The 19,877-nt window shown below is 41.0% G+C and overlaps 1 protein-coding gene across 1 annotated transcript in view; it reads right to left on the bottom strand.

Moving 5' to 3' along the window:
* Window positions 1–8,519, bottom strand: part of KIAA1549 (KIAA1549 ortholog) — a 157,080-nt gene extending 148,561 nt beyond the window's left edge. The window contains exon 1 of the mRNA XM_036760330.1: window positions 8,397–8,519. Coding sequence (XP_036616225.1) covers window positions 8,397–8,436 — 40 coding nt within the window. The 5' untranslated portion in view covers window positions 8,437–8,519. The remainder of the gene's footprint in view (window positions 1–8,396) is intronic.
* Between the last annotated feature and the right edge of the window lie 11,358 nt (window positions 8,520–19,877).

Raw genomic sequence — 19,877 nt, 5'->3', positions numbered from 1 at the left:
GTCTAAAGTCACCTCCAAAAGACTAAACATGAAAGACTGAGTGAATGACAGTGCCATGGACAGAAAGAATGGAGGAGCAAATTTGGAGGATAAAGTTCAGTTTTGAACCGAGGGAGTTTTAAATGTCTTCTAAGAGTTGATGTAGGATATAGAGCTCAGAAGTCAGAATTAAACTAGTAGACCTAGGAGTCATCTGTATAGATTTGGTAGTGAAAGCCATGGGAGTAGATGGGATTGCCAAAGGAAAAGAGGCTGAAGAGGAAAGGGATAAAGACAGGCCCTTGGGGAACATCAAGAGGAAGAAACAGGTATACACAATACAACAATGTATCTGGAAAGAACAACCACCACAAAACAATAGAAAATAAATGCTGTACAATTATAAAGAAAATATTGGCTCCATAAGAAAACATCTCCCCCTTCCAACTCCCTGACATTGGGGGGGAACCCACAAGTGTAGACAAAATTAATATCAGATTTTTTTTGACATGTTGATTGGTTTCACTGATTTTTTTTCTCTTCCTCTTTTTCTTTTCTTCTTTCTAATTCTTTGTTATGAGATGGCTCTAGTGGTAGCAAGAGGGGATGAAGGGCGAAACATAGGTGATAAGAAAACAAAAGATGTCAATAAAAAATTTCAAAGAGAAGAAGGGAAGAGGACAAGGAGCCAGTTGAGCCAAAAGAACCATTTAGAAAGGTAGGAGAAAAACTGGTTGTGAGGCCTCTGAAGCAAAGGTAAAAGAAATAGTGTCCAGGGAATGGTCAACAATATCAGAACAGTATCAAGACCTGAAAAAAGGCCTGTAGGTTTTACAATTAGCAGTCACCGGTGACGTTTGAAAAAACAGTTTCAGTATGGTGGTGAAGGCAGAGGCTGAACTGGAAAGACCTAAGGATCAAGTGGGTAGTGATGAACTGAATATCTGAGTTCTGACAACTTTTTCAAGAGGTTTAGCAATGAAGAGGAGGGAGACTTACTAGCTAGATGAAGGACAAGAAACAAGAGAAGGCTATTAAAGAATTAGAACATATTTGTAGGTGGATGGGAAAGTGCCACAGAAGAGGCAGGAGGGAAGGATGCTTCAGCATAGCAACGGAGTAATGGGATCAAGGCTACAGGCAGTGGGATAATCAACCTGAGTGAAGGAGAAGGACATCTCTGTGATCACAGGAAAGGAAGAAAGAATATTAAGAAGATGCAGAGAAGTATTGAGGAATGGAGGACTCTTAGATGTTCCTCTCTTCTCTATATTTTCTTCCTTGAAGAAATTCTTCTAGTCTTTATTATCTCTATTCTAATGATTTCCTAATCTCTATCACTACTCCTGCCTTTTCCAATTCATTTCTTTCTTTCTTTCTACCATACCTTCATTTTCCAGTTCATTTCTTTCTTTTTGGACAAGCAACTGGGTGACTTGCCCAAGGTCACACAGCTAGTTAAGTGTCAAGTGTCTGAGGCTGGATTTGAAGTCAGGTCCTCCTGACTCCAGGGCCAGTTCATTTCAGAAAATACTGATGGTTATTTCCACTTGGATGTCTTGCTATCAAGTCAAACTAAACATGTCCAAAAACAAAATCACTTTTCCTACCTAAACTCACTCCTCCTAATTTCTCAGTTTCTGTTGATGGCACCACCATTTTGCCAATGCCTAGATGAAAAACTTGGGAGTCATCTTTGACTTTACCTCCAACATCTTATTAGCCTTCAAAATTTCTCTTGTGTTGGGGCAGCTAGGTGGTGCAGTGAGTAGAGCACAGGCCCTGGAGTCAGGAGGACCTGAGTTCAAATACAGCCTCAGACACTTGACACATTTACTAGCTGTGTGACCTTGGGGAAGCCACTTTACCCCAATTGCCCTGCCTTCCGTCCTCAAAAAAATGTAAAAAAAAAAATTCTCTTGTGTCTATCCCTTGCTCATTGTCACCACCTCTAAGTGGTCTTACTGGTCCCTTCCCTTTAATTTATTCTGCACCACACTATCCAGAGGCTCTGCCTTAACTACTATGCTCCTTATCTTGTCATTTCCCTACTCAAGAACCTTTGACTCCCTGCTTCTTGCCATATCGCATCTAAATTTTTCTGGTTTTCAAAGCTATGCTAACATCAACTGTGCCTTACCTATCCAATTCTATTTCTATTAGTACTTGATATTCAACTGTCCTACGAGATCAGAATTTTTTTTTGAGGCAATGGGGTTAAGTGACTTGTCCAGGATCACATAGCTAGTAAGAGTCTGAGGCTGGATTTGAACTCAGGTCCTCCTAATTCTAGGGCTGGTGCTCTATCCACTTTGCAACCTAACTGCCCCTTAGAACAGGAATTCTTAATTTTTGGTGTGCCATGGACTCCCTTGGCCGTCTGGTGACGCCTGTGGACTTGAAGAAAATACTACATTTCAATTATAGGCTAATGAAAATAAAGATGAAATTTTTTCCCACCCAAATTTCTAGCTCCCTTGGGGGGTTTGTGAAGTCTAGGTCAAGAATCCCTATAAGAGACCAGCAAATTGCACTCTTCCATGAACACAGTATGGTCATTCCCACCTCTATGATTCTATTCATTTTATTGTTTTTGTTCAGCAAAGTTGCATAGTAGCAATAGAACTGGATTTGGAGGCAAGATAGCTGGGCTTGAATTTCAGCTCTTTTACTACCTGTATGACCTTTGGAATGGAAGAGAACAAGCATTTAAAAGTGCCTACTATGTTCCAGTTACTATGCTAAGCTCTTTACAAATATCTCATCTGATAAGTAAATCACTTAGCCTATGTGAATCTTGGCTTCCTTATTTGTCACAGGGAAGGATTGGATCAAATGTTCTCTAAGGTCCTTTCCAGTACTTTATTCCAGGTCCCTATTACTTTTTTCAGAAAAAGGAAGGAAATGTGGAGAGTAAAGTACAGATAGGGAGGGTGTGGATACTGAGATATTATCCCTAACAATAGCAGATGCCATAGGATACTTAACTTTAGCCCAGAATGTGCCAGTGGCAGAATTCTGCATTAAATGTACTCCCTGTGAGGCACCAGAATGTCAGGTGACCAAACTTCACATCTGTCCAAGAGCAAATCCAGGAGGCCCTATTATAAGATCATTCTTTATTTTAAAAAAAAAAAAGATGTCAATGAGAACCCTAAGGTGGATGGTCATGACTTAAATACAAATATACAAATTAGATCAACCTGAACTGCATCTCTCCCTATCTGGGAAAATCAACCTGGAGTAATGATAATTAGAGTAATTATCTGCCTCTATCACCCAGGGCAGTGATACAAAACCTGTGGCTCTCCAGTCTCTGGAGACAGTTAACAATTCCCTACTCAGGTTCTCTTCTTGGGATTAAGTGAGGCATTTCCTGACACTCACTGCAACAGCTGCTCCCCCGAGAACCGGAGTGGCAATTCAAAATAAAATCCTCCACACCAGTTACACAACCCTCTCCCACCCTCCAAAAAAACCAAACAAGCAAAATTTAACACAAAAGACTAATGAGGGCTCAGAAAATCATCTTCAATAACTCCATTACAGCTTTAACAAAATCAGTCTGTCATGGAGGACGAGTTGCTAGGTGGCAGATACAATTCTCTAAAATTAGTTTTAAGTAACTGAGCTTATGCTGTCTGTGGCTTTACTTATACAAAATTGCACCTGCTACTAAAACACAAACATCCACCTAAATTTATTCATCACAAAGAAAGGTCAGATTAAATAGAAGTAAAAATATGACATCTCTACATAGGTTGGGGAAGTAAAAAAAAAAATATGGTCTTTAAATTGCTGATTTTATATTTCCTCAAAGTACCTCTCGCAGCCAAATGCAATCCTAATATAAAAACAATATTGTAATTAATATCTGCATTTTACTCTGATACCTTTCCAGAGTATATAAGTGGCCCTGGGCTATGTCCAATGGAACATAAGCCCTGGCAGTTCCTACTGAGCTGGAAAGGCTTTGAGTACAAAGCCCAGTGATGAATAATTGCCCAAGAACCAACTTGGCTAAGTTCAGAGAGACCCATCCCCAGATGACTGCAGGTGATTTTTTTTCCTTTGGCTCACAATTCATGACAACTAGAGGGGCAGCACTAAGCGTCAGTAAATGGAGTGCTCATACCAATGAACTCAAAAATTAATATACACACGTACATGTTTATATGCCCAAGGTTGGAAAATAGCAGTGGGCTGGAATTTCAACCCAGGTCCTCAGATTGCAAATCCACTACATTGTATGTTACCAGCGTACCAAAATTTCCACAATGTTTTCTAGAATAATTTCCTAACCTTAATCCTAAAATAATTATTATGCTGATGTTAAAAATTTTTCAAATGATACTCATACAGATTATAGGGAGAATGACTTCCTTTTAAAATGAAAAAGGGTTTCCCAATGCCCCTCAGGAAGCATTAGAATTCTTTCATCTAGGACTCAAGAATACTGTTTCAAATACACACACACACACACACACACACACACACACACACACACACACACAAAACAACCCACTACAAAACATTAGTTTAAAGCGAAGAAGTAAATTACCATTCTGTGGCTGACTCACTAACCATTCCCCTTTTCCACTATTTATCCTTATGTACTGTTTCTCCATCTTACCTACCTCTATCCCTCCCCACCCCACCCCCCATCTCATTCAGAGAACCTTAGGGCTGAGAGGGACTACAATAATCACCTACCCACATCCCTCCATTTTACAAATAAGGGCACCTTACCAAACCGCAAACCCTCTCACCTATCTGTCCACTGCTCTTTGGGTTTTGTGTGTGGGTTGAGTCTAATGGTTATCAACTAACTAATAGCCACTAATGATCAGCAAACTAGCTGATCATGCCCAAGGCAATACTTCCATTCTTAAATAACTGTTCTGTTTAGTCAACTGGTGGTTGCTACAGTATCTGCATTGAAGGCCATTAAGTTTCTAAAAAGAGATTGTTGAGCCTTCAAAATGATCCACTGTACTTGTTTTTACACTTATTTCTCTAAGGTTAACGATTGACTTTTTAAACGTTTCTGATTTGTTATTAGCTTCTAATAAAGTCACTTAAAGAACAAACTACTAGTCTAAAAGTATCAAGACTAATATAATTCTGATCTGTTGGTCAACAAATTGGCCAATAATGGGCACTGACAACAGGGACGTTAGCAACTTCTCTCTGTGTTTATGGTGAAACAAGAAACAAGACACCAGTATTGTAATGTATCTGGTGAGTGTTTCTACCAGAGAAGGAGCAATAAGAAAATTAAGCAGACTACTTACAGTCTTTAAAGTCTACAAGGTATTATCAAATCATACATTATCATACATTATCTCACGAGTCTCACAGCAACCCTGGGAAGTACTATAGGTATTAGCTGTATTTTATAAATTAGAAAACTGAAACACAGAAAGGTTTAGTGACTAGACCATGGTCACAGCTAGTATGTGTCGGAAGCAGAATTTGAACCCAGATCTTCCTGACTTCAAGTTGAACATTCTATCCCAGGGGTTCTTAATCTGTGAATTTGCATATGTATGTATGTGTATATGTGTATATATGTATACACACATACACACATATACATATATATGTATATAAAGGTAATTGGTTTCTTTCGTAATGCTATTTTATCTTGTGCATTTTAAAAACATTATCCTAAGAAGGCTTCCATAGGCTTCACTAGACTGTTGAAAGGGTTCATGATACAAAAAAGGATAAGAACTCCTGTTCTATGCCATGCTAACTCCCTAAGTTTCTACTGACCCACGATCCACATTCCTATATTTATCTTTGTGGATAAGTTATGAAGGGAAGGAGGAAAGTATAAGAGGGGATATGAGTGTATATCCATGTTAATTCACTCCTTTATTCAATTAGTGAGCATTTACTAAGCACATAAGTACCCAACATTGTGTTACCTGAAGGGGGAAAAAAGGGTATGAAATGGTTCATGGTCTAAAGGAACTTAGAACCAATTTGGGGGATCACAAAAAAATAAGAAACATTAAGTAACATATAACTACTAAATATTATGGTACTGACTACAAGTTCAATAGAGTCCCATATGTGGGTTTTTATATGGAAGTACTTTCTTGAAAATATATGTATATATACATACATACATATAAACACATATATAGTGGAGGAAATAAGAAGGATTAGATATTAGATATCTATTTGCTCCTTCTCATAAAACTCTTAATATGAATAAGTAATTTTTTCCATTCCTCTCAATAACAGAGTATTATCATGGTGGCATTAAGAGATAAATTAAAATACTCCAAAATATCAGACTAGATCAGCACCAGGCTGTACTCCTTTGTTGGCAAGAGATGAGAGGAATTCTCTCTTCTGCCCTTAGGTGTCTTTTTAAAGCATAAACAAAGTCATCTTTCTTAGCGATCTCTTCTTCAGAGCAGTCACCTCCTCAGTAAGAAGACCACTGGAACAACTTTGCCTATGTTATCATACCAGATTTCCAGACCTGAGCAATGGCTACCTTCCGGCTGGTCTGTCCCTTCCTAACAACTTTAAGTTTCCCTTCTTATTTCGCAAGAAGGGTTGCTCTGATGAAACACTCAAACTGCTTTAAAATAAATTCCACTGTTACAGGTTATAGCCCTATTGATTTAAATCATCTATGTGGGACTAAACACTTTGGCTAACATATATAAATATAATGGACTATAATTTGGTCTAAGAAAGGATATGAAGAATTCAGAGAAACGTGGAAAAATCTTATCTGAACTGATGCAAAGTAGTAGAACCAGAAAAACAATATGCACAATGACAGCAATGGAAATGGAAAGAATAAAAAAAAAAAATCCTGACGGTGTAATTATAGTGGCCAAATTTTGGTCCCAGAGAAAAATCTAGGAAATTGAACCTCCTCCCTACCTTCATTGCCCAGGCCAGGAGACTATGGATAGGGAGTTTTGGACATAGTGTCAGACACAGTTATGTACATTGGTTAGTTTTGCTTTAATGTTTCTTGAATCTTTTAAAAATCTTCTTAGAAGGGATGGCTCTCTAGGCAGGGGGAGGGGAGGGACATAATCTAAAACAAGTGTGATTTAAAAACAAAAGAAACTGATAGAAAAATTAAAAGTTTATTATGTTTAGGTGTATGAAAGGGGCAATGAGAAAACCTGTAGAACATTAGCAGTCACTTCGCTTGTCTGGGCCTGAGCTGCTTCATCCATAAAATAAAAAGGGTGAACTTGAACAATATAATCTTCAAAGTCCCTACATTGTGTGCATCATTATATTCTGTCCTTGGGTCTCAAACTGAAGTGTGATAGCTACTTTAAATCTATTCTCTTAAGTTTCCCCTCCAAAGCCACCTGGAAGTTCTTTGGCTTTGGTCCCATGAAAGGTGTAGTTTTATTGCTCTTTTTGTCCTCTTCTAGGAAACTGTAGCTTCCTACCTTCAGTCAGTTACTTCCATCTTTCCAATCCCAAAATACCCCCAGGACTGACATTAGAAAAAGGGAACTGTGGCAATCAATTACCCTAGAAATAGCTCTAAACTGTCAGCTTAGAGACCAATAGGTTCCCTGAGTCCAGAAGGGCCAAAGGAATACATGAGAGAAATAAAATAAATGCGTTTCCCTCTCAAACAAAAACCCACCCACATGCTTCTTTATAAAGTATGCCTTTCAATTCTATGCCGATGAAGTTACTAAATTGCTTCTATTATAAAAACAATGCTTATTCCTTTCATGCCCTGACACTTAAGAATCACAATATTTCCACACTCCATTGTACTAATAACGCCTCTTCAAAATAAAAGATTTGCGATTTCTTTCTCAGAAAGAAAAGAAAAGAGCCATAACCAGAGAGCTTTCTAAGAAGGCTTCTTCGGTAGGCTGTTCTTTGTGTGTACTGTGGCACAGAGAATACAGCTACTCTGTATCTAAGGGCTGCAAGAAATTCAATGTAATTATCTTGAAATATACATATTGAACTAGCCCTTTCCCGGCAAAGTAGCATGAAATATTACCTATGCCACCATTCATGTGGTCAAGCAATAAATTCCCTAGTTCGTTGTGCCTGTACATTGGCAGGATAGGCTAGGCATATTCTGCAGTGAAGCCACGAGACCAGAGGACCTGCCCCTTACCCTATGGGTAACAAGGGTGGGTGGCTTTGCAGACCTTTGGCAGGACTGCTCAGTATCCGGTTGCTTAGCCGTTTTATTTATTTTTTCACTGCCTTTATTCGTTGGGCCCAGGGAGAAGGGTTTGGCTGGGGAGCGCATCCCAGGAAAGGCAACGGGTGGCTTGCCGAATAAAGGAGGAGGGGCGGGGAGGGAAGCCGAATGCTAAAGCCCACGGTGATAAAACAAGGCCTGCTGGCAGCCGTACCCAGGAGGGTCTCCCGCCCTGCTTCGGGGTCCTTACCTGCGGCGCAGGAGGCCGGCAGGGTCAGCAGCAGCACCATGAGCCCCGCTAACCACAGCACGGGGCGGCGGGCGAGGCGCAGGGAAGGCCCGTGGCCCCCAAGCACCGGCACCCAGGCGATGCAGCCTCGGGTCTTCCCGTCCATGGCAAAGCCCTCGGAAGTTAGCGCCGCGCCCCCGGCATAGCCCACCGCGGGCTCCTGGGCCGGCCTCGCTCGCGGCACACCGAGGCGCGCCGGGCGCGCGCGGAGAGATGCCGGCGGGGAGCCGAAACGCTAGGAAGGGGGCTGAGAGCCCAGCGCCCGCTCGCCCGGCCAGCGGCCGCTCCTCCCCCTCCGGGAGGCGCAGCGCAGCTGTCCGGGCAACGCGCGGAGGAGCCTGGCAGCGGCCGAGGCGGGCCAGCGAGCACCACCTCCAGGCCGGCCTGCGCTCCTGCCTCCGGACAGCCGCCCGCCGGCGGGGAGAGATGCCCGAGCCTGGAAGGAAGGGAGGGAGGAAAGAGAGAGGGACGGGGCTGTGGCTGCGGCCGCGGCTGTGGCTGAGGCTGTGGCGGCGGCCGGCCCGGCTGCCCCTTCTCAGCTCTCCATCAGCCCGCGCCTCCCGCTTCTCCCCGCGCCCTGGCTAGGGAGCGGCGGGGGCTGCTTCCCCGCCCCTGTCTGGTCCCGCTCCCCAGGAGACCGGCCCCCGCGGGGACTGCCCGCCTTTCCCAAAGGGGGAGGGAGTGGGTATCCCTGAGCGCGCGCGAGCGCGTGCTCGGAGAAGAAGAGGGGGAGGAAAGGAAGGGGCGGCTGCTGAGGGGACCCCCGATCTTTCACTCGGCGCTCCTGGGCCCCGCCCCCGAAGTCTCCTCCTCCAACTGCTCCCGGGAGGCCCCCGGGCGAGCGGACCCACCGCTACAGGGAGGGGCGCGCTGGGAGCCGGGCTGGCGTGGGAGAGAAAAAGGAGGTGGGGGGTGGGGGGAGCTGGCCGAGAAGTCGGCGGAGGAGGGGGAATCTGGCCAAGGGGGATTTGCGCTGCGGAAAACCCGGCAAGTGAGCACTCCTTGGCTGGAGCGGGAGTCTCAGGCTAAGTGGAAGCCGTCTTTCTTGCTTGTCTCTCTTTTCAGAGAAGGTTGATCTTACTTGTTCCGGGGATCCCATCACTGCAGGTCCCTGGGAAGAGAGGATGGGCCTCTGGAACCCAGGAAAGGGAAAGTCGGCAGAGGGAGAAGCTAGGCCCTTTATGGAAGGGATAGCCATTTTGGGGGGTAAAGGGGAGGCATGAATACCGAGCTTCAGGATTGCCCAGGGGAATGAAGGGATTTTTTTAAAGGTGACCAAATAACGTTTAGGTCCCAATATTGGGGGCGGTAGAATTGTTAGATTAATATTTGTAATCTAACCTAAAAATCTAGTTTTAAACCCCGCTCCCGGCCCTTCCTAGCCCCCTGATATTTTAGAGCTGGCCTGGAAGTGAGTTGATGAACTAGGGCAGGGATCCAAGAAGGTGAACGTGGTACCCACTGTTTTCAGATAGCCTGTATGCGACAGTGAACCAGCATTCCCAATGAGAACCTAACCTGCAGCTTTTGAAGCTGTCCCTGATCTTTTTCCATACCGTGATCACCTTTTTTTTTTTTTTGCCATAATCCGCCCCCCAGCAAATTATACAGCGTACCATACTACTTGGGCAATCATAAGAATCTGGGTAAATAACGAAAGGAATAGGGCACCCGACTGTAGTTGTAAAAAAAAAAAAAAACAAAACTGGTGAGATGACTAAAGGTTGAATAGGGGTACCTTTAATGCTCCAACATTTTTACATTTTAGTACCCCCTTTTTTGCATAAAACCTGAGTGAGCTCCATAATCTCGTATATACCTATCAGAATAATAACTTTTTCTGGATCAGATTAACATAATTTTCATTTGAGGTGATGTCGGTTCAGCAGACCTGAGTTTTTGGTCTATCACTTAGTAGCTGTGTGACCTTTGGCAAGTCCCTTTACCTCTTTGAATTGTTTCCTCATGTGTAAAATGGTTGCATTGAATATAATTATCTCTGGGGTCCGTTCCAGATCCAGTGTCCTGGGATTCTTATACCCATAGCAAGCATGCATTGCTTGCTACAGGAAACCACTTCTTTTTCTTCTGTGACTTTTATTTTTACTTCTTTCATTTAATGAGCATTTATTTTCTTTCCCACCTTCCCCCACGGAAAAGAAAAAAGAAGGGGGGGGGAACCCTTGTTAACAATTACACATAGTCAAGAAAAATAAATGGCTTATCCTGTATCTTGAGTCCATCATCTCTTTGTCAGGGGATGGGGTAGCATGCTTTATCATCAGCCCTCTGGAGTTGTCATTTGATCAGAGTTCTTAAGTCTTTCATTACCTTTACAATGTCTTTATTGTATAATTATTTTTGTTCTGGTTCTGCTTACCTCTTATGCATCAATGCATTTCTCCGGCTTCTCAACAATATGACCTCTAATGTTCCCTCCCTCCTTGGAACTCTTTGCCATTCACTGGATAGTTAATCAGGTACTGCCTCCTACTATTGCTTGCCTTGAGGTCTTGGATTGTTATTTCACTTTTTATATTTATGACTCATTTCCCTAATTAGATTTAAAAATTTCAATGCCAAGAATCATATTATGTACCTTTGTATAGCCAAGTGTCACTTAGCTTAAAACAAACCTCTGATCCCAATATGTGGCATACCTCAGATGTATGGTATACTCCCAATTTGAGAGCTCTCTGGAAAGAAAAAAAAATCAGTATAATATGATGTGAAGATTATAGGACTTACTCGGGTTTTGTAAGCCAGACTTAAGGGAATATATAGCCTACATTTGGATCAAAACAGGATTGATTTGGGATGAAAATATATAGGCCCAAATGGTCTTCTTTTTCTCACCTCTCTCAACAAAATGAAGCATTTACTTTACCAAAGAAAGGAGAGGCTCAGGCAGAATTCAATATCACAACTTCCCAGTCTCCAAGTCTTCAACTAATACAATTCTGTTTGGCTGGATCCCATAGACTGTGTGTCATGAACCCCTTTGTCAACCTGGTGAAGCTTTCTCAAAATAATCTTTTTTAAATACAAAAAAATTAAATAATAGGATTAGATAAGAAACCTATTATATAGAAATAATCATGGGAACATTTTTTAAAAACAAAAAAGAAGTTCCCAGTCCTTTGTTCTAGATGTGTAAGGATGAATAATACCCTATGATGAGGGAGAAAGCCCAGCTGGTATCACTACTAAGAGGAAACAAAATTATTGCTTTTTGCAATAATTAGATTACCTAAAAGAACTCCAGAGAGCCAGCTTAAAATTAATTCAAACAATAATTTCAGCAAAGTTGTGAGATATAAAATAAATCTATATAAATCATCATCATTTCTGTATATTACAACAAAAAGTATTTCAGCTGTCTGTACTTAGAGCACTTTGCCCCGGTGGCTTGGCATTGCACTGAGATATTTCAGACAAGGGGTTTTATAGGGGCAGGGGAGGCCGATGAGCACCTTCAGGGAGGATAGCATACTTCCACAGATGTAGGAGAATGAATGGAGATGGAACCTGGTTCTCCTGACTTTTTCAGTGCTCTTTCAACCACACTAAACTATCCTGCCTCTAAAATTAAGATTAAAGCTACTGACAACCCTGCAAACATTCTAGAGAGAGAGAGAGCAGTTTCTCAGGCCAAGATCCTACAAACCACTGAGGAAACTACTTTGAAGGGACCAAAAGTCAGTCACCTCATAAACTTGCTGGCATAGAAGTCAATTTAAAAATTGCTTAACCTGAATAAAGTCCATACACGCATGGACTCAAAGAGCCAGTGTCATAACAGGGCAGAGCTCCTGTTGCCCGCTAGGAAATGAGCACAGCTCCAGGTCTGCAGAAACCAGTGCTGGAGATCTAGACAAAAATCTGTTCACAAGGACATATTTTCTTGAAGTCTCTGACTCTTAGGCAGCTAGATGGTGTGTCAGATAGGAGTAAGTGCTCTTAATTTTCACAGTATATCATACCTATTTTTTTTTCTTTTCAGAGAGATCTCATACTGGAGGTATGCCAAGTTAACAGGCCATAAAGAACATTCAATCTTATTTAATAAGCCTGGAGGGAAACTAGGGGTCAAACAGCTTGGTGTGGTAGAGCCCTGGACCTGAAGTCAAGTGACCTATGGTCAAATCCACCAGTGTGGGACCATTGGCAAGCCACCAAACCTCTCCAAGTATATTGCCTCTTCTCTAATGTGGGAATAATACTTAACACTATTGGGTGAGTGGGTGGGAGAGCTATGAATAGAAAAGGTAAGTACATTCCTCATAGCAGAGTTCTCTGCCTCCAGCCCCAATTATTGAATATGTTTGGTGAATTTTAAAAATGGCTGAATTTGGAGTCAGAAAGCCCAGGTTTAGTTCCCAACTTGGCTATTTACTACCTGTGTGATCTTGGGTAAGGTATTTAACCTTTCTGGTCCTCAGTTTCTTCATCTGTAAAATGAGGAATAAGCCTGGATGAAGTCTAAGGTCCCTTCCAGCTCTAAAACTATGATCCCAAGATTTTGTCCCTACATCACATAAGTAACATCCCTGCTATACAGCTAATTTGACTCACCGGATCTGGGAACATGGGAGCTTAGGGCAAATAACTCTATAGGATGTATTCAGGTCAAAGAAAATCTTGTTAGAAATGGGCAACAATAGGAGTGGTTATATTGTATAAATGATGTTACTAAAAAAAACCCGAGTCCAAAACTAGTTGGGCAGCACTCCTAAGGCATTGAAAGATTCTCATTAGGAGAACTCAGAGTCAGTAGTAATTATTCTTGGTAGCATCCTAGTGCCTGACATAAAAACTCAAACATGCACATGATCAAGTTTTAAAATCTAGAGTCTCTGACTCTTAGGCAGCTAAGTGGTACAGTGGATAGTGCTGGTCCCAGAGTCAGAAAGACTGGGGTTAAAATCCAGCCTCAGACTGTTATTAGTTGTATAACCCTGGCCAAGTCACTTAATCTTTGTCTGCCTCAGTTTCCCCAACTTTCTTGTCTACTACCTTCCCATTTCAGCATTTTAAATACACGTGGCCCATGAAAAGTATATTCCTTACTGCCTCGTTCTTTTAGCCATGGCCTTTTTCTTCCAGTACCTTGGCATGAGATGCTGAGACTAGGAAAGTATCTTTTTAAGAAGGAAATGTACTCTTGATACAAATGTACATTTGTATCTTCTGCCATTTTGTGGGAGAGATGACCTCTAGCCAAGAATGCTTTCACTACATTCCCCTAAAGGCAAAAGGAATTGACTTTTGATGTCTTAATGGGGGGGGGCGGGGAGTGGAATTGAAGATTGTGTGAACTAAGATAACAACTTATCCACCATAAGAAGTGACAGCACAAGTATCAGTTCTTCAATGTATGGCCATAAATGTTCCCCAGCACTGCTCCACCTCAGGAAGAACATGTCCAAGAATATGACAGAAGGCCATCTTGGGGACAACATTACCATAGTCAAGAGATTAGTAAATGCTAATCATTGAACAAGGAAATAAATGTATTAAGTTTATTGAACCAAGGCACTTTACAGACAATAAAGAAGATAGAGGCCTTGAGTTTACAAACTTCAGATCTTAAGGAACATGTTACACAGGTTGACTTTGTAAATGTTTTTATTGATGTCTGGTTTTTTTTTAACATCATATTTATTTATTCCCACTATCCCTCCCCCTCCCTTCTTTGCTCCCCTTCCTAGAGAGACATCCCACCTAACAAATGGTACTTTTTTTAAAGAAAAAAAAGACAAGGAAAAAAATCAGCACAGGTTGACTTGTATACTTTATGATTGTTGTGAGAAGTTAGGTCACATTATTCTCTATGGTTTATATCATGGATTTAATAATAACTAAGATTGATATAGCACTTTAAGGTTTGCAAAGCACTTTATGCTTGCTGTCTTGTTTGATCCACACAACAACCCTATGAGGTAGGTGCCTCATCATTAGCCCCATTTTACAGATAGAGAAACCGAGGCTGAGAGAGTTGCTGTGACTTGCCTAGGATCCCACAGCTACTAAGTGTCTGAGGTAGGATTCCACATCAGGAATCCACATCCACTGACTTGTCCAGTGCCTGGGATAACTGGAGGAGACCTCAACCGTCATTTAGCTAATGCAACCCTCTCATTTTAGGGATGAGGCCAAAAGACTTCAATGACTTGCCTATGATCATAGAAGTAAATGACAGAAGCTGACCCCTATCCATGCTTTTTTCCATGCTGACTCCCCTCATTGGCCAAACTTAAAGTAAAAAGAGTGGATCTAAATTGTGGGCATATCCCTTGATTTATATCACTACACAGCAAATTCTTTTTTTCTTTTCCTGTGGCTGGAAATTTTACACTAAATAAAGGTCAATTATTGCAGCCTCTGAGCTAGCACAAGTCACATCAGCTTGCCTGGCAATGCAGAACATCAAACTTCTGGTTAATTGACCTTAAGTTTAGAAATGGGGCTGTGGCTATGCCAAGTCATCACCACACAAAACCCCATTCCCAGGTAACTGGGCTATTCTGATGATTCCAGATGCACAGCAAATATTTGGAAATGTGCATTGCATAACAGCTACTCCCTACCAATTGATTAACAACAGGGAGCAAAGAAAAAACACATTACACAATTTAAAGCCATGAAAATATGACTTTGAGGGACCTCAAGTAGGTACTCCATGTGTTTACTTACCATGTCAAGGCAGCAATTTAAATACAAAACCAGGTAAATGTATTCTTTTCCTTCCATCCCAGTTGAGTCTATTTTCTAGACATATTTGGTGTTTACTTTTTACAACATACTTGGTGTTTATCTGTTTCTTTGTACCTTTAGGAGGTACCATCCCCTACCTCCTAACAACAAAGGTAAAAGGAAACTTTGCTAAGTAGGTTTTTACTTTTTACAACATACTTGGTGTTTATCTGTCTCTTTGTACCTTTAGGAGGTACCATCCCCTACCTCCTAACAACAAAGGTAAAAGGAAACTTTGCTAAGTATGATAGAGCAGAGAGGAAATCTGAATTCATGCCAAAAAAGATGTGGCTTTAAAATTAGATTATAGCAGATCTGTTCAATTGTTCAACATTAGAAATAGATAAGGTTTTTAACAATGGAAATGACACCAAAGATGATGGATTATCATCTGCTTTGTGGCTGAAAACTAAGGGCCACTGGGCCCTTCCATGTGACTCGCACTTGAAACATTCTGTGCTGTCTTCTCCAATTAGAATGTAAGCTTTTTGAGAACAGGAATTGTTTTGCTTTTCTAATTGTATCCCCAGAGTTTAGACAGTACTTTGCACGAAGTAAGCACTTAATAAATGTGTTTTAATTCATTCATTTGCATCATTCATGTTAACTATTGATATATCGTGTTGCACAACAAATTTATTTTTCAAAATGACTTCAAGACATAGTTTAAATACAAATAAAGATTTAAAATATGTTAAAAGGATCGGAATGATATCACTGGAGAACAAACAGTATTATCATTCTGTTTAGTCTTCTCCTGAATAATAGTTTAATTCAATAAAGTCTTCAACTTTGATTGGGACTATTTCTTAGACATGAAAGAACTGTAATTTTATATTTCACATCAGAATGCCAGACTCAGAAAACATATACTCATGTGGCAAAAGTGCCAATCAAGGCAGAATAGATTACTTCAAAACAATTAGCCACATGCATATAAGGTGAAATAAAAGTACTAATTCATCGTTACACAATATGCCCACGAATAACATTGACAACCATCAACAAACTACTACAAAGTCCTACTTGAGCACCTTATTCTAGTGTGAAAGTAACCCTGGGTTTGCAAAAACTATACTGGAGGAGAAAATCAAAGCAGCTTCAAATATGGTCAGGAACTTAGTCTGCTGTCCAAGAAACAAGAACTCTGCTAAGCTCAAGGAGGCTCATCACCAGTAGGTTGGCAACTAGGTAATGACATTCTTTGGCTATGAAATTATGTCCCCATGAAATAAAGGAAAATTCTAAAAGGCACTTGGTTCTACATAGCCCTCCCCATCTGCTGCCCCAAATACAGTGGCAGAAAGTGGCTGAAGAATCATAGTTTTTAGACTTTTTAAAGATTAATTTAATAGTATTCTAAATGTAGAATTTTTGCCCAGTGACATCTGTCATATTACTGCAAGAATCAAACCACATCAATATTGACCCTCTCTCTATAAATCCAGAAAACACGAAAGTTGCAGATGAATGGAAGGATGTCTCACAGGCAAACAAAGGAGCTGATCAAGTTGCCTACACCACATGTACAAAAGTAACAGGAGACATAATTTTATGGAAAACTTGCCTTTCGGTGCTCATGATTGGCAATAGCCAAAAGACCACCATGAAGGCAATTGCAGCTTATATGCAACTTAGATACTATTATCTTTTGTAGAGGATAGACCTTGAAAAGATCCTCCCAACAAAGTCAGCATATATGCTTTGATCTTCAATGTTTCAATGTGAATGGAATGATGGAAAGTATATCGGAAAATATATTTAAGGATATAAATTGTAGAAAGCAAAAGTAGGAGAATAACTTCGATGACAAGAGTTGTCAGAGAACTCTGCCTGCTATTTGTTGGCAGAGAGGTGGTGAACTATGGGTGTAGAACAAGGCATACATTTTCAGATGGCCAATTTGTTGATTCATTTTGTTTGACTACACTTATTTGTTCCAAGAGGGTAGTACTGGGGGATGGGACTATCACAGGCAAGAGATATTGATGTAACAACAACAAAAAAGACCATAGATAAAAAATTCAAAAAGTTAAAAAATGGTTCGTTAAAGAAGCAAAAGAGACCAAAAGCTTATACATTACTCAGAAGTTTCAGGTCAATTTATCATGAAAACTTTCTTACTGGACTTCTTCCAACAAGGAAGAGAGGTAGGCAGCATAGTACAGCAGAGAGAGTTGGATTTAGAGATAGAGGACAGGGATTAAAATCCTAGTTCTGACCTTTATCACCTGTGTAGCTCTGGATAAGTGACTTAAATTCTCTAGGCCTCAGTTTCCTCCTCTGTAAAATGAGGAGTTTGGATTGTATGGCCTCTGAGTTCCCTTCCAGACTTAGTCTAAGAGTCTAGGATCCTATGAATCTCTTATACATGTGTGAGAATCATAAAAGATTACTTGATTGATGTAATCACAGTACTGTTCATCACTGACCTTCAGATTATTAATATCAAGTAAGGCATCAGACATGGAAACATATGCTTGAAGAAGGTATTCGCTACTGTCATGCAAAATACCTGCAAAGTCCAAGTGAACTATGGTTGATGAGGCTCTCCAGATGTTACTGTGGTGAATGATGTTCCTGCAGCTGTGGGAAATGCATCAAGCCCCAAAATATTACATGACCTCCTCCTCAAAGAGATCCATGGCTATTCAAAAGGGATGGGCCTAACAATCTGTTCTGGAAAAAACAAATGGATAAAAGAATGCCTATTTTCCAGACTATAACATACAGATTGGAATATTCCATGAAGATAATGCATCGTTATGTTTATCTAGGACTGGGACTGCATATGGTCAGTAAGCTGAGGATAGAATTGATGAGGAGGAAGGGTGAAGGCTGGAAAACTTCCCAGTGTTTTCAATGATCCCAAGCTGCTTGCAGCACAAACAGCCATCTTTTTTCCCCCTTTGAAACTGTACAGTTACAAATCTTGAAACATCACCATTTTTTAATAATAAAGATTAAAATGGCAATGGGAGGATACATGATAGGCATAAATAGGCTGTACTATGTTCAGTAAAATGATCTGCATGCAGTAAGTGACATAGGAATATCATCCTGGAATTAAATGTATGTAGGAAATAGGAAGTACCATATAGTGAAAGTTAAGGATGCCAAGACCAGAGACAGGCCTTCAGCACACTGAGAAATCCAATAGGGAGGATCTTTGGAAAAACACGGACAAAAATCAGAACGAAAAAATATAGATGGGTTGAAAATGATCCTAATGGAAGGAATAATCAATAACACAGATCAGATCATGGGTACTTTAGTTATTATCTTGCCAAGATACTGTTAGGAGACACCCTGTTTTCCAGAGCTAAGGCTCAGCAAGCAAGCTGTGCCCTGAGCTTGGCATAACAACAATCCTTTGCCCTTACCCTCTGGATGAACACTGCTGCAACTAAATCACAGAACTGATGGTCCCTGAGCTAGGGCAAACACCAGCAGGCCCAGACATGAAGCCCTGCTATGAATGGACTTTTTGTCACTAGACAACCTGGCCTCACTGTTGTTGTGTCTCACTACTGTTGCTACCCTATACCATTTGACTCTTTGTCTAGCCACAAGTATATAAATAAAGCCTTGGTTACATTAAAGAGGGTCCCTCCACGAGGTGCGGGGCTCCAGCAAGTGTGTCTGGATCCTCGCCTTGCTTGCAAGCCATTTCCCTCACTTTGAAATTAAAATTCTGTTTGATTCCTGACTCTCCTTGTCTGTAGCCTGATCTGTTTAGCTCTGGCTATCCACAGGTTAGAGGCTGGTTTGGTCCAGCTGATAATACCAATAAAAGCATTTTTTTAAAAAGAACATCCTTAAATTAAGCTTTCATCGGCTAAAGGCCAGACTGTGGTTTATGTCCATAAAACAATCTGAAAAGTGTGGTGGAAGCTAAGTTTCGGTGAAAAAATGAAGTTTAGGATGTTTTTTCCTAGTTTTCCCTTCTCAAGCACGTAGTATATCCCTAAATATAACTGTATAGATAGGCAGCATACTGCCAAATATCATTATATATCTCAACAAGTGAACAATTGATTTCTTGAGGTGTGACTTATAAGGAGTTTTTCAAAACGCATAGCCCACTAGCCATTTTCCAGTAATCATGATGCATTAAACTGAGCCTTCCAGCATAGAGTAGCAAGGAATAAATTCATGTCCTATTCTATGTAATATACAAATCATTGTGCTAAACAGGCACTGGATTCCAGCACAACAGCTCCCAGCATCTTAACTCTGGCTCTTTCCCAAAGTTTCCACTTTAATCAAAAGTTTAGGCATGGAGCAAATACATAAGGAGGCTGCAATGCAAGTAAAGGTAGCCAGGTAGAGAAGTAGGGAAGAAAGATTTATTTACCAGAAAAAAAAATGAGGCCATTTACCAATAGCTCCCTCTTCTCCCCTGTTCCTTAGCTCACATCACCCAACTGCCTTCTACCACTATTTCCTCTTTTGCTCCCATCTCACATTAAGAGGAGGCCCTTCTTGCCAAGGCAAAACCTTTCTTCATGCCCAAGTGATTCTATTCCAATCCATCTTCTCCCAGAACATTACCCCTTCTATGTTCCCCACTCTTTCACTTGTCTTTACTCTCCCAGTCTACTTGGTGCTTCCCTACTACCTACAAACATCCTTACGTCTCGCCCATACTCAAAAAAACCCTCACTTGATCCATCCATCCCCATT

Source organism: Trichosurus vulpecula, chromosome 5 (genome assembly GCF_011100635.1).
Source record: "Trichosurus vulpecula isolate mTriVul1 chromosome 5, mTriVul1.pri, whole genome shotgun sequence".
Classification (NCBI taxonomy): Eukaryota; Metazoa; Chordata; class Mammalia; order Diprotodontia; family Phalangeridae; genus Trichosurus; species Trichosurus vulpecula.
Note: the sequence above shows the minus strand (reverse complement) of the source record. Positions and strands in the feature narration are given on the sequence as shown.